The sequence below is a fragment of the Dendropsophus ebraccatus genome, chromosome 5 (assembly GCF_027789765.1).
Source record: "Dendropsophus ebraccatus isolate aDenEbr1 chromosome 5, aDenEbr1.pat, whole genome shotgun sequence".
NCBI lineage: Eukaryota > Metazoa > Chordata > Amphibia > Anura > Hylidae > Dendropsophus > Dendropsophus ebraccatus.
In genome coordinates, this window is record NC_091458.1 from 60,724,027 (window position 1) to 60,737,316 (window position 13,290).

A 13,290-nucleotide genomic window follows, 5' to 3' on the forward strand; every position below is an offset into this window, starting at 1 on the left:
ATATTAAGATGGTGAGGCAGTTTAGTGGGACATTCCTATGATAGGATGTGCAGTATGCTTCCGTATCTCCCCGCCATATTCCTCCATCCTAGAAGTGGTCTTTGTTTCTAGGAGAAAGCCTAGGCTTGCTTCATATCTGGGTCCATCATGTTCACACACAGTATTTTTACGCAGTATTTTGCAACCAAAACCAAGAGTGGATTGGAAACACAGAGAGGCTCTGTTCTCACACTGTTGAGATTGAGTGGATGGCCGCCATTTAATGGCAAATAATTGTTATTTTAAAACAAAGGCCATTATTTGCCGTCAAATGACAGCCATCCATTCCATTTTAACAATATGTGAACATAGCCTTTCTGTGTTTTCAAATTACTCCTGTTTTTGATTAAAAAAATACTGAGCAAAAATACCCTGTGGGAACATAGCCTAAGGGTATGTGCACACTAAGGAATCAGCACGGATAACTTCCAGTGGATTCCGCTGCTCGTCCCCCCCATGAATTTCCGCCTGTCCCATAGGCTCCATTCTATGCTAAGGCAGAGCCCACCGTCCACCCAAAGAATTGACATGACAATTCTTTGGGCGGACAGCGGATTATTTGTGTGGAAGTTATCCATGCGGATTCTGTAGTGTGCACATGTCCTGAAAGGGGTTATCCAGTGCTACAAAACATGGCCACTTTCTTTCAGAGACAACACGACTCCTGTCTCCAGGTCAGGGCGGTTTGCAATTAAGCTCCATTCACTTTAATGTAACTGAGCAGCAAAACCCTGCCCAAACTGGAGACAAGAGTGGTGCTGTCTGTGGAAGAAAGTGGCCATGTTTTTGTAGCGTTTAGATAACCCCTTTAAGCTGGAAACTCACAGTGTTTTTTTTTCGAAAACTGCCAATGCAGATTTTGTTCCAAAACCAGACGTGGTTCAAATAGGATGGAAAATATAAAGGGAGGACTTGTACTTCTCTTTGATCCTCTTTTGGTTCAAGCGCAAAAGCTGCTGTGTGTAACAGCCTAAGGGCCCTTTTACACATAAAGATTATCTGACAGCTTATCTGCCAAAGATTTGAAGCCAAAACCAGGAACAGACTATAAACAGAGATCAGGTCATAAAGGAAAGCCTGAGGTTTATCCTCTTTTCAAATCCAGTCCTGGCTTTGGCTTCAAATCTTTGGCAGATAATCTGTCAGATAATCTTTCTGTGTAAAAGAGCCCTAAGGGTCCATTTACACAGACAGATTATCTGCCAAAGATTTGAAGCCAAAGCCAGGAATGGAGTTGAAAAGAGGAAAAATCTCAGGTTTTCCTTTATGACCTGATCTCTGTTTATAGTCTGTTTCTGGCTTCACATCTTTGGCAGATAATCTTTATGTGTAAATGCATCTTAGTTTGTCTGGTTAATGCTAGTGTTTAAATGGGTTATCCAGCGCTACAAAAACATGGCCAGTTTTAAAACCACACCCAAACTGGAGACAACAGTAGGGGGAAAGTGGCCATGTTTTTGTAGCGCTGGATAACCCCTTTAATAGTTATAATCTATGGCCACATTCAGGCTGTGCATTGGTAGTATATTCAGTAGAGATGAGCGAAATGTTTGGACTTTTGGTCCGAAAGCAGTTCGCTCAATCGTGCTGCCTGTGATCCTGGGTGCATAGTTGCGCTCCCGGGAATATGCGGGCAGGATATTCCAGGGAATCGATCTGGAATTCCCTGGATTATCCTGGCCGCATATTCCCGGGAGCGCAGCTATACACCCGGGATGACAGGCAGCACGATTGAGCGCAGATGCTGTTGGACCATAAGTTTGACGGCGCCGGTCTGTTCACGGGTACCGGCCCGCCCTTAAGCACTGGAGGCAGCCCCACCCGCCCCCAGTGTGAGGGAACCCCCTCCCTTGTCCAAAGAAATGAAGCCGCGTCACAGAGGGGAGGGATTTCGTCACACTGGGAGCCGGTGGGACCGCCTCTTGTGCTTCAGGCCAGGCCATTGACCATGCACCAGTCTATTCATATAAAAAAAACTGATGGTACATTTGCTTTAACCTTTAAGGGACATATGACGTACCCGTACGTCATATGTCCCCGAGAGGTGTTCAGAGAGGGGCCGCGCAGCGACCCCGCTATGAACCGACACGGTCCCGGGTGCCGCTTGTAGCCCGAGACCGCAGGTATTAGCGGGCACGGTCCGATTGCCGTGCCCGCTAATACAGTAATCAGATGCAGCTGTCAAAGATGACAGCTGCATCCAATTACCGGACGCAGCACTTCCCTGGTGTCTAGTGGCAGAGATTGCTCGGAGGAGCGATCTCAGTGACTGGTGCTGGCCGGGGTCTCCGCCAAAATAGCGCTGATCCCGGCTCGGCACTCGAATGCTTTCGGCTGCAGCAGATGTGAGAGCAGGATGGGTGCAAACAGTGTCACAGACCTGTCTCTGTGACACTGTTACCAGGAAAAAAGATTGTTGTTTTTTTTTTGCAAAAATACAGAATAAGAAGAGAAAGATAAAAAGGTATATATGCACTACTTATTAATAAGGAACGGAAACCTGTAAGCACTGTCTGCTTTCCTTTAACTTGCCTGCTCTAGGGGTGGTGTTCTTTTGCTATTTTTACCAAGCTTTCTATAGGGGATTTTTAAACACTGCTTTTTTTCTGGCACTTTTTATTCTTTTTTTTTTTTTTTTTTTTTTTTTTTTTTAACCAAAGGCAGAAGTGAATTTACTTCTACCTACTAAATCCAAGTTTCGGCTCAAAAAACTCCCTAAAAAAAATCTTTAAAACTTCCTGTCACACATACAATGTTTGTGTTGTTTTTTTTAAATAACTTTTATTTCAAAATCTGTATATAAAATGCTGGACATACAATTGTTACAAAACATGTAAAAAATTATTTATGTGCAGCAAAACCAACAGATTATAAAAAGACATCTGTATCTTTCTCAGTCACCTATAAAACGCTTTTATGAGTCAAAGGCATGTCAGTCTCAGTTTCATATGAGGTTTCTTTTTAGGGCTTATTCACATGGTATGGTCAAAATTCCAGTTTTTCTTTTTCCCCAATCCATAAACAAGTCAAACAGAGAGAGAGAGCTGTCCGACACACAAATATTCAATTGATAGCAAAGAAGAAGTTATTGAACAAGACCTGAAATAGAACCCCGATATAAAAGTACATAGTGACATCACAATGAAAAAAAAAAACATGCTAAGGACCAATTAAAACACCCCAAAAAACTGACCGTCTCGATCCTGTGTGAAAGGATCAAACCCTACAAACCCCACCCCTATATTCAAGGCTATGAATAAACAAGTGTATTGCTGATGCATAGGGTGAGATAAAGACTATCGCCTACACATCAGCAATATACTTGTTTTTTCATAGCCTTCAACATAGGGATTTGTAGGGTTGGAAACATTTGCCCAGTGAGTGCAGTTTGATCCCTGCACATGGGATTGAGAGAGTCAGGTTTTTTGTTTTGCTGGTTTTTAATTGGTACTTGCCATATCTTTGTAAAAATGTACTCCAAATGTAAGGATTTAAAATAGTAAATGTGAATTATTTTTAAAAATACAGCACAATCCTGCCCCCCCCCCCAAAAAAAAAAAAAATGTACACTTGACTGAATTGATGTTGCCAGCCAGGCATGGTAAAATCATAAATCATGCAATGATGTGACATTACTTTATTGTGGAGCACTAGCCTGGGGTGGATATTTAAAAAACAATTAAGACGACTCACTGACACATTAGTTGTTTGGGTGAGCCCCCCAACAACTACTAAGGAAGGCACTTGCAAAGGATATTTAGTGTAAAGCTGATCCTGTGCTCATGGCACAATATTTGATTTGTTGGTTGTATCTTTTACTATATATCACATGGTTTGTAAGATGGTAAATAAAAAACAGAAATGTTAAGGGTCCATTTACACAGAAAGATTATCTGACAGATTATCTGACAAAGATGTGAAGCCAAAATCAGGAATGGATTTGAAAAGAGGAAAAATCTCACTTTCCTTTATGGCCTGATCTCTGTTTATAGTCGGTTTCTGGCTTTGGCTTCAAATATTTGGCAGATAATCTGTCAGATAATCTTTCTGTGTAAATGGACCCTTAGTCTACTCCTCCACCTAAGCAGCGGTCTTAAACGGCATGGTCATTATAAGAGACTTCTGACAAGGGACAGGGACGTTGTTGAAAATTTTGATTGGTTAGACTCTCCATCCAGGTGTCTCCAGTTTAAGTCTTATGGTGCGTTTACACAGGCAGATTTATCTAACAGATTTTTTAAGCCAAAGCCAGGAACGGACCATAAACAGGGAACGGGTCATAAAGGAAAGCCTGAGATTTCTCCTCTTTTCAAATCTATTCCTGGCTTTGGCTTCCAAAATCTGTTAGATAAATCTGCCTGTGTAAACGCACCATTATGGGCCGTCTCCCTGCTTGTTATCCTAACTGGTGGGGGTCTCAGCAAACAGACCCTGCTCAATCAAAACATCTGAAATATCTATGAAGAAATTAATTAGATATATACTTCCTAAGTTTAAGACAGCAATAATAAATCTGCCCATTTGCCCAAATATGCCTTTACCTTTCCACATTGTTTGCTCTATAAAAATTAGTAAATGAACAATGGAATGTTAAAGGGGTTGTCCAGGCTTAGAAAAACATGGCTGCTTCCATGGCTCACTCTTATCCTTGGTTTGGGTATGGGTTTTGCAGCTCAGTTTCACTGAAGAGAATGAAGCTGAATTGCAATATCACATACAATCTGAGGAAAGGGAGGTGCAGTTTTTGCAAGAAAGTAGCTGTGCTTTATCCAATCCTGGATAACCCCTTTGGTTGAAAGTAGCAGCATGGTCAAAACATGTGAATGTAATTTATGTTCAATGGTCAAATAAAAAAACTAAAAAAAAACTTAGATCAATTTTGGAAGCGAGTCACTTTGTAGATATTGATGTCGTCTTCCGAATCTCTCTTAACAATTTCTACATTAAAATACTGAGGCAGGATGTTCTGGAAAAAGTCCACAGTGCCATGCTCCTTTCTCATTTTTGAGGATAGGAATATGGTTGTCTGAGGACCACAGAGATGCTGCAATGTCTGGATTAAAAGGTCATACGTTTCCTTTAGGTATACAATGTCCGCTCCTAAGACTAAGTCGTAATCTTGAGGAAAGTGCACTTGGTCTATTCCCCAGGACAATGCAGAAACATTAGGAATGTGATCCGAGGAAACATTGACGGATACATTTTTCCTGATCTGTGGAAGAGCGTGTGGAAGATCAGTCACGGTTACACGGCCACCTGCGGAAACACACACAAAATATAAGAAGTTATAATATAATAAATCCTGTCCTAACTTTATTTTTGAGGTAAATCACCCTTCTCTTACATTTGTTAGAAAGAAATAAAAGCCATGGCAGTTCCTGATCTGTCACACAACACATGCAAATGGAACTGAGCAAACTCTGTAGATCTGTCAAGCAGATCACTGCTGCATGTGGCCATCAAAAACAGCTGGAAAACCCCTGTAATGTTTTATTTGCTTGCAGTTAATAACATTGTTGAAGGGCTTCTCATTCCCATGTCACATAAACAGCTTGTTTACTACTATAGTCTAATCTGAAAACCCATTACTGTAGACACCCTGGTGAAACTAGCGATACTGTCTGCCAGCATCCTGACCTAACACAACCTTTACAAATCATCCCTAACTGGGACAGGAGACGCGACTAAGCAATATGCAAGTAAGAGAGAGAGAGAGAACAAAAGGCATAAAAGTCCGCTTCAGCCAAAATCTTCCCGTACAGAACAGTCGAGTGCTCTTGCTACTAAAGCCTGATGAAAAACATGGTGTGTACAGACCAGTTTCTGAATATGAAGAAAGCTCCATGTTCTATTAATACTCTGTAATATAAAGGCATGCTACTGGGTTAAATGAATACATGCGCTCTTCTTAACATTTCTTTATATCACTTCAGCTCTCAAATGTTCGGTACTTTCAGCAAAACACAACACATGGGAGAATGTTCGATAAACCAGATGGATAATGTTAATGGGTCCATTATTTCTACCAAACAAGAATAGGTCTGCTCGAGCTCTGAAGAGGGAACGGGAATCGCTAAGACAGCTGTACCTTCAGCTAAGAGCCACTTAAAGTTCTCATCCGCTCACCAACTGGTTCTGAAGAGGAGCTGCAGCTCTCAGGCTCATTATATATGAATAGTTGTACCGCAGCAGTACTGCCATGCTGGAGAGCGTTGTGCACCGCAGGATCGGGCTTTTAGCTTTTGTTTTTAAATAAGATGTTTTAAAACAGCACCAGCTCCATTTCTAAGCAACCTGGACGGTTGTCTTGTCTGTTCAGTTTAGTTTGCCATTAGTTTTTTTTATTTTGAGTTTACACATATCATGTCTTAAAAATCTGACGTCTACTTTCACCTAGGGCCCTATTTTACAGAGCGATAATTTGCTGAATCAGGCAGATTCATCAGATCATCACCTCCTGTAATAATGACAACGATTATCGCCTGATAGTGTCTTTTGGTCCTGACCTAAAATAATGGGCCGCTGACCGCACATCGCTACGTTTAATAGTGATGTGCAGCCGACGGCTGCTGACTGTGTACAAAATAATATTAAACTTATACATACCTCTCCAGGCTCCCTCATGTCCCGCTAGCTTTGGTCCACTCCCCGCAGTGTCTGACATGATAGGCCACTCAGCCAATCACTGGCCACGGCACTGTCCCAGTAATTAGCCAATTGGCCTGTCACTTCAGACACTGCGGGAAGCAGGCCGAAGCTAGCGGGACATCAGGGAGTGTGGAGAGGTATGTATAACTTTATTATTTTACAAAGGCTGCAGGGACATCACAATTTCAGTACAACTTTTGCTCCACGATTATCGAGCCGTATATGGGCTCAGTAAGCGAGCACTAATCTAGAAGGTTCAATGGCACCAGCTATTAGAATAACAAAGGCTTGTCTGGACCATAGCTGTCTACCGAGTAGAGAGCGTCTAACTGTGGTCAGCCTCATAGATACATAGTTTGTAAGGCTAAACATCCATCCAGTTTAGCCTGTTACACTATAGTACGAGTGTCAAAGCTTTAGCTGTCAAGGCATGACAGGAATTGTAGTTTCGCAACAGCTGGAGGGCCTGTACTATATTGTTGATCCAAAGGAAGGCAGAAAAAAAATTAGAATACATCCCTGAATCACTGACCCTTTTCCAGAAACACCAGCTCTGGCCATGTCGCGTCCTGGCTTGGAAATGCCCACTTATCCAGTCAGTGATTGGGGCAGGACGCCTCTGCTGTCCCTGACTGGCTGAACAGGTACTTCTTGCTGGGACAGTTAGCTACAGGGAGCCGGGAGAAATAGAAGAACAGTGGCTGTCGATGCTGCACTACTGGGACACGGGGACGGGTAAGTATAACTTTTTTATTAAGCTCCCCCTACCCCATGCCCAAACTGGATTTTTAGATTTGTCCAGAGTTCCCCCTTAAGCCTCCCTAAAGGGCCAACAAAGATAAGGACTTGAGGTCCCCATACACTTTATCTTTTTGTTGCTCGCGGTGGGTTCGGTCATCAGTATAAGGCATATCCACTGACAGGGGTCAGAGATGATGGAAAATCACTACCCAACCCCTTTGTTCTGAGTTAGGGTGCAAGCACACTACGAAATATGTGCGGAAAGGCCGCTGCAGATTCCGTCGCTGGACCTGCTTGCGGCCACATGCATCTCCGTCTGTGCCATAGACTCCATTCTAAGCACAGATGGATTCCGTTGTCCATAAAAAGAATTGACACCTCAATTCTTTCGCCGTACGGCGGAATCGGCCCTGCCATAGAATGGTGTTTATGGCACAGACAGAGATACGTGCTGCTGCAAGCAAGAACGAGCGAGGAAATCCGCAGCGGCCTTTCCGCACATATTCTGTAGTGGGCATGTACCCTTCAGCTGCAGCCAGAGATCTTTGGTTGCAGCTTAACCTTCCCCTCCCCATGTCATACATTTCTATGCATTGAGAGATAACTTAAAGCGACTCTGTACCCACAATCTGACCCCCCCCAAACCACTTCTACCTTCGGATAGCTGCTTTTTATCCAAGATCTGTCCTGGGATCCATTCGGCAGGTGATGCAGTTATTTCTCTAAAAAAAAACAAACAAACAACTTTTAAACTGCAGCCCTGTGTCAAATTGGCGTGGCCTAGAGTGTGTGTGCCCAAGCCTTGCACTGCCCCTCCGTCCCTCCTTCCCACCGTTATCATCATTAGGAATGCCTTGGCAGTATTTTTCCTATTCATCACCCGTGTGAACACTGCACAGGTGCTTTAACGATCCAGCCCAGGGCATTCCTAATGATGAAGAGGGATGGAGAGGCAGTGCAAGGCTAGGGCACACACACTCTAGGCCACACCAATTTGAAACAGCGCTGCAAATTTAAAAGTTGTTTTTTAGGACAATAACTGCATGCCCTGCCAAACGGACCCCAGGACAGATCTCGGATTAAAAGCAGCTATCCGAAGGTACAAGTGGTTTGGGGGGGGGGGGGTCAGATTGTGGGTACAGAGTCGCTTTAAAGGATAAACTATCGTTCGGCTGTCAGCTATTGCAGGTGTATGCTCCTTTTCTGTATATATTGCTTGTGTGGTCTAAACAGAAAAATTGAATTAAACAGTGACAGCCTAGTTTTACCCAGGAATTTTATCATGGCTCATATAATTTTGTAAACTTTCATATTAAATGTTATACAATATTTCAAGCAGGTAAACAAGATAGGTGTTCATTTGTTATTATAGGTAACATACCAAGTAACGATACCAGTATGCCCACTATACCAGTCCCAGCACCCAGCTCTATTATTTTTTTTTCTTTAAAATTCATCTTCTGCTCTTCAAAGTATCTGCACAAGTATAGAGCCTGAAAGAGAAAAAGAGACAAAGCTGGTTGGTCTTTCATCCCCACTATTCTACTAACCTGACATCTATTAAACTTTATTACTGTGCGCGGGATTCAAATACCGAGTGATCAGGTTTGTTCAAACCTGGACTTACTGCAGGTCCGCACATCTCCCGGCCTGACATGTCACTAGAGGTCCTTTTACACATGTTTATTATAGGCAGACTGGAACGCTTACTGACAATAACCAGCGATCAGCCAAAGAACAGGAAATCTCTCATATGTTGCCTGATCACATCTATTGTTCGGGCATTTAAATCATTACTAGTTAGCCGTATTTGTTCCTGTGTAAACAGAAATGTTGACCTGACTACGATAACATTACAGGCCAATAAATGATACAGCAATCGTTTGTGTGTCCTGACTGCACATTGTAAAGGCTCGGCAAACACTGATCAGCGCTCATTTGTGACACTGCATCGGGCTGTGTAAGAGGGCGCTACCTCTGCAGGCAGCATTAATTTGGTCCCGTGATGTCATACAGATTGAGGCCTGGTGGAGCCTCTGATGCAGTGAGAACCTTGCCTTAGTTTACACCTGGATTTTGTGTGCATTTTTCTGGCACTATGAGTTTGACATTTTGGAAATTTTCTTCACTGCAAATGTAAATGCTGCAAAGCATTTACATGGAAATATGGTAAGAAAAATCCTCCATGTGTGATCCCACTAATAGGGGGCACTGTAGCTGCCAGTGGCCTGGCTGGCTATGTTATGGGGCACTGTAGCTGTCAGTTGCCTGGCTGGCTATGTTATGGGGCACTGTAGCTGCCAATCCCCTGGCTGGCTATGATATGGGGGCACTGTAGCTGCCAATCCCCTGACTGGCTATGTTATGGGGGCACTGTAGCTGCCAATCCCCTGTCTGGCTATGTTATGGGGCACTGTAGCTGCCAATCCCCTGGCTGACTATGTGGATGTAGCTGCCTGTGGTCTGGCTGACTATGGAGGCACTGTAGTGGGCTGGCTATGTTATGGGGGCACTGTAGCTGCCAATCCCCTGGCTGGCTATGTTATGGGGCACTGTAGCTGCCAATCCCCTGGCTGACTATGTGGATGTAGCTGCCTGTGGTCTGGCTGACTATGGAGGCACTGTAGTGGGCTGGCTATGTTATGGGGGCACTGTAGCTGCCGGTGGCCTGGCTGGCTATGTTATGGGGCACTGTAGCTGCCAGTGGCCTTTCTGGCTATGTTATGGGGCACTGTAGCTGCCTGTGGCCTGGCTGACTATGTTATGGGGGCACTGTAGTGGGCTGGCTTTGTTATGGGGGCACTGTAGCTGCCGGTGGCCTGGCTGGCTATGTTATGGGGGCACTGTAGTGGCCTGGCTGGCTATGTTATGGGGGCACTGCAGCTGCCGGGGGCCTGGCTGCCTATGTTATGGGGGCACTGTAGCTGCCGGTGGCCTGGCTGGCTATGTTATGGGGGCACTGCAGCTGCCGGGGGCCTGGCTGCCTATGTTATGGGGGCACTGTAGCTGCCGGTGGCCTGGCTGGCTATGTTATGGGGGCACTGTAGTGGCCTGGCTGGCTATGTTATGGGGGCACTGTAGCTGCCGATGGCCTGGCTGGCTATGTTATGGGGCACTGTAGCTGCCGATGGCCTGGCTGGCTATGTTATGGGGCACTGTAGCTGCCGATGGCCTGGCTGGCTATGTTATGGGGCACTGTAGCTGCCTGTGGCCTGGCTGGCTATGTTATGGGGGCACTGTAGTGGCCTGGCTATGTTATGGGGGCACTGTAGCTGCCAGTGGCCTGGGTGTCTGTCTGGCTGGCTATGTTATGGGGCACTGTATTTGCCAGTCCCCTGGGTGGCTATGTTATAGGGGACTGTAGCTACCGGTGGCCTGGCTGGCTATGTTATGGGGGCACTGTAGTGGCCTGGCTGGCTATGTTGTGGGGCACTGTAGCTGCCGGTGGCCTGGCTGGCTATGTTATGGGGGCACTGTAGCTGCCAGTGGCCTGGCTGGCTATGTTATGGGGGCACTGTAGCTGCCATGGGCCTGGCTGGCTATGTTATGGGGCACTGTAGCTGCCGGTGGCCTGGGTGGCTATGTTATGGGGGCACTGTAGCTGCCGGTGGCCTGGCTGGCTATGTTATGAGGCACTGTAGTCCTCTGGCTAGCTATGTTATGGGGCGCTGTAGTGGCCTGGCTGGCTATGTTATGAGGCACTGTAGCTGCCGGTGGCCAGGCTGGCTATGTTATGGCGCACTGTAGCTGCCAGTCACCTGGCTGGCTATGTTATGGGGCACTGTAGTGGCCTGGCTGGCTATGTTATGGGGCACTGTAGCTGCCAATCCCATGGCTGGCTATGTTATGGGGCACTGTAGCTGCCAGTCACCTGGCTGGCTATTTTATGGGGCACTGTAGTGGCCTGGCTGGCTATGTTATGGGGCACTGTAGCTGCCAATCCCTTGGCTGGCTATGTTATGGGGCACTGTAGCTGCCAGTCCCCTGGGTGGCTATGTTATGGGGGCACTGGCTGGCTATGTTATGGGGCACTGTAGTCCCCTGGCTGGCTATGTTATGGGGCCCTGTAGTCCCCTGGCTGGCTATGTTATGGGGGCACTGTAGTCCCCTGGCTGGCTATGTTATTGGGGCACTGTAGTCCCCTGGCTGGCTATGTTAAGGGGGCACTGTAGTCCCCTGGCTGGCTATGTTATGGGGGCACTGTAGTCCCCTGGCTGGCTATGTTATGGAGCACTGGCTGGCTGGCTATGTTATGGGGCACTGGCTGGCTATGTTATGGGGGCACTGTAGTCCCCTGGCTGGCTATGTTATGGGGGCACTGTAGTCCCCTGGCTGGCTATGTTATTGGGGTACTGTAGTCCCCTGGCTGGCTATGTTATGGGGGCACTGTAGTCCCCTGGCTGGCTATGTTATGGGGGCACTGGCTGGCTATGTTATGGGGGCACTGTAGTCCCCTGGCTGGCTATGTTATGGGGGCACTGTAGTCCCCTGGCTGGCTATGTTATTGGGGTACTGTAGTCCCCTGGCTGGCTATGTTATGGGGGCACTGTAGTCCCCTGGCTGGCTATGTTATGGGGGCACTGGCTGGCTATGTTATGGGGGCACTGGCTGGCTATGTTATGGGGGCACTGTAGTCCCCTGGCTGGCTATGTTATGGGGCACTGGCTATGGTATCTCTGCGGTTGCAGCATACGGCCGGTCACACAGCTATAGAGGCGCCAGGGTTCCGTCCGGCCAGATGTCGGCTCGGTCTCTCACACGCGGCTCCGGCCCCCCCTCCCTTCCCTGTACTCACCGCGTCCCACACCGGCGCAGCCACCCCGAGATTGGCGCCGAAATGCTGTGTGATGCGCAGCTCCTGGCCGCAGAACCTGTAGCGGTTCTCCTCCGTGTAAGTGTCCGAGAAGAGGGAGCCCACATCCCGCGGCAGCTCGTCACTCAGGCCGCTCACCTCCGCACACTGCATGGCCGCCCGGGAAATGGATGCTGACACGGAGAGCTGGCGGCTTCCTGCCCCTCCGGCCGCTTCCGTCTACACCGAGCGCTGGGGCTCCGCTCCTCCCGGGGCCACGTAGTGTCTGGAGCAGCGGCGGCCATTACTGAGGAAATGAGGGCAGACATGGCGCTATTGTATATATTTTACGGTTTTATGTGTCTCCAGTCATGGAAACGGCCAATCTAGCGGCGTGGCTTATATAAGCGCCCCAGACCCCTGAAGAGACCCCAGCCCGGACTGCAGCCAAGGCCGCTGAAGAGACCCCAGCCCGGACCGCTGAAGAGACCCCAGCCCGGACCGCTGAAGAGACCCCAGCCCGGACCGCTGAAGAGACCCCAGCCCGGACCGCTGAAGAGACCGCAGCCCGGACCCCTGAAGAGACCCCAGCCCGGACCCCTGAAGAGACCCCAGCCCGGACCCCTGAAGAGACCCCAGCCCGGACCCCTGAAGAGACCCCAGCCCGGACCTATGCAGAGACCCCAGCCCGGACCCCGGAAGAGACCCCAGCCCGGACCCCGGAAGAGACCCCAGCCCGGACCCCGGAAGAGACCCCAGCCCGGACCGCTGAAGAGACCCCAGCCCGGACCGCTGAAGAGACCCCTGAAGAGACCCCAGCCGGGACCCCTGAAGAGACCCCAGCCGGGACCCCTGAAGAGACCCCAGCCGGGACCCCTGAAGAGACCCCAGCCGGGACCCCTGAAGAGACCCCAGCCGGGACCCCTGAAGAGACCCCAGCCGGGACCCCTGAAGAGACCCCAGCCCGGACCCCTGAAGAGACCCCAGCCCGGACCGTTGAAGAGACTGTTAAGGTTAAATTTAGATGTTGACCTGACTCTATGGAGCCAGGTCCTCCCAGGATAAAGGAT

The 13,290-nt window shown here is 47.8% G+C and overlaps 1 protein-coding gene across 1 annotated transcript; it reads right to left on the bottom strand.

The window, feature by feature from the left end:
* Positions 1–2,865: 2,865 nt before the first annotated feature.
* On the bottom strand, positions 2,866–12,593 carry EEF1AKMT3 (EEF1A lysine methyltransferase 3). The gene is made up of 3 exons (XM_069972252.1): positions 12,224–12,593; positions 8,810–8,921; positions 2,866–5,295 (listed from the first exon to the last, which is right to left on the bottom strand). Exons 1-3 carry the CDS (start codon positions 12,392–12,394, stop codon positions 4,913–4,915), a joined length of 666 nt encoding a protein of 221 aa, XP_069828353.1. The 5' UTR covers positions 12,395–12,593; the 3' UTR covers positions 2,866–4,912.
* Positions 12,594–13,290: the final 697 nt, after the last annotated feature.

Excerpts from the sequence above, each read along its gene's own strand:
- EEF1AKMT3 (XM_069972252.1), bottom strand. The coding sequence starts at position 12,394 with ATGCAGTGTGCGGAGGTGAGCGGCCTGAGTGACGAGCTGCCGCGGGAT. Across the intron at positions 8,922-12,223 it reads CTGCGCCGGTGTGGGACGCG|GCTCTATACTTGTGCAGATA; the intron begins GTGAGTACAGGG and ends TTTCTCTTTCAG. Across the intron at positions 5,296-8,809 it reads CATACTGGTATCGTTACTTG|GTGGCCGTGTAACCGTGACT; the intron begins GTATGTTACCTA and ends GTGTTTCCGCAG.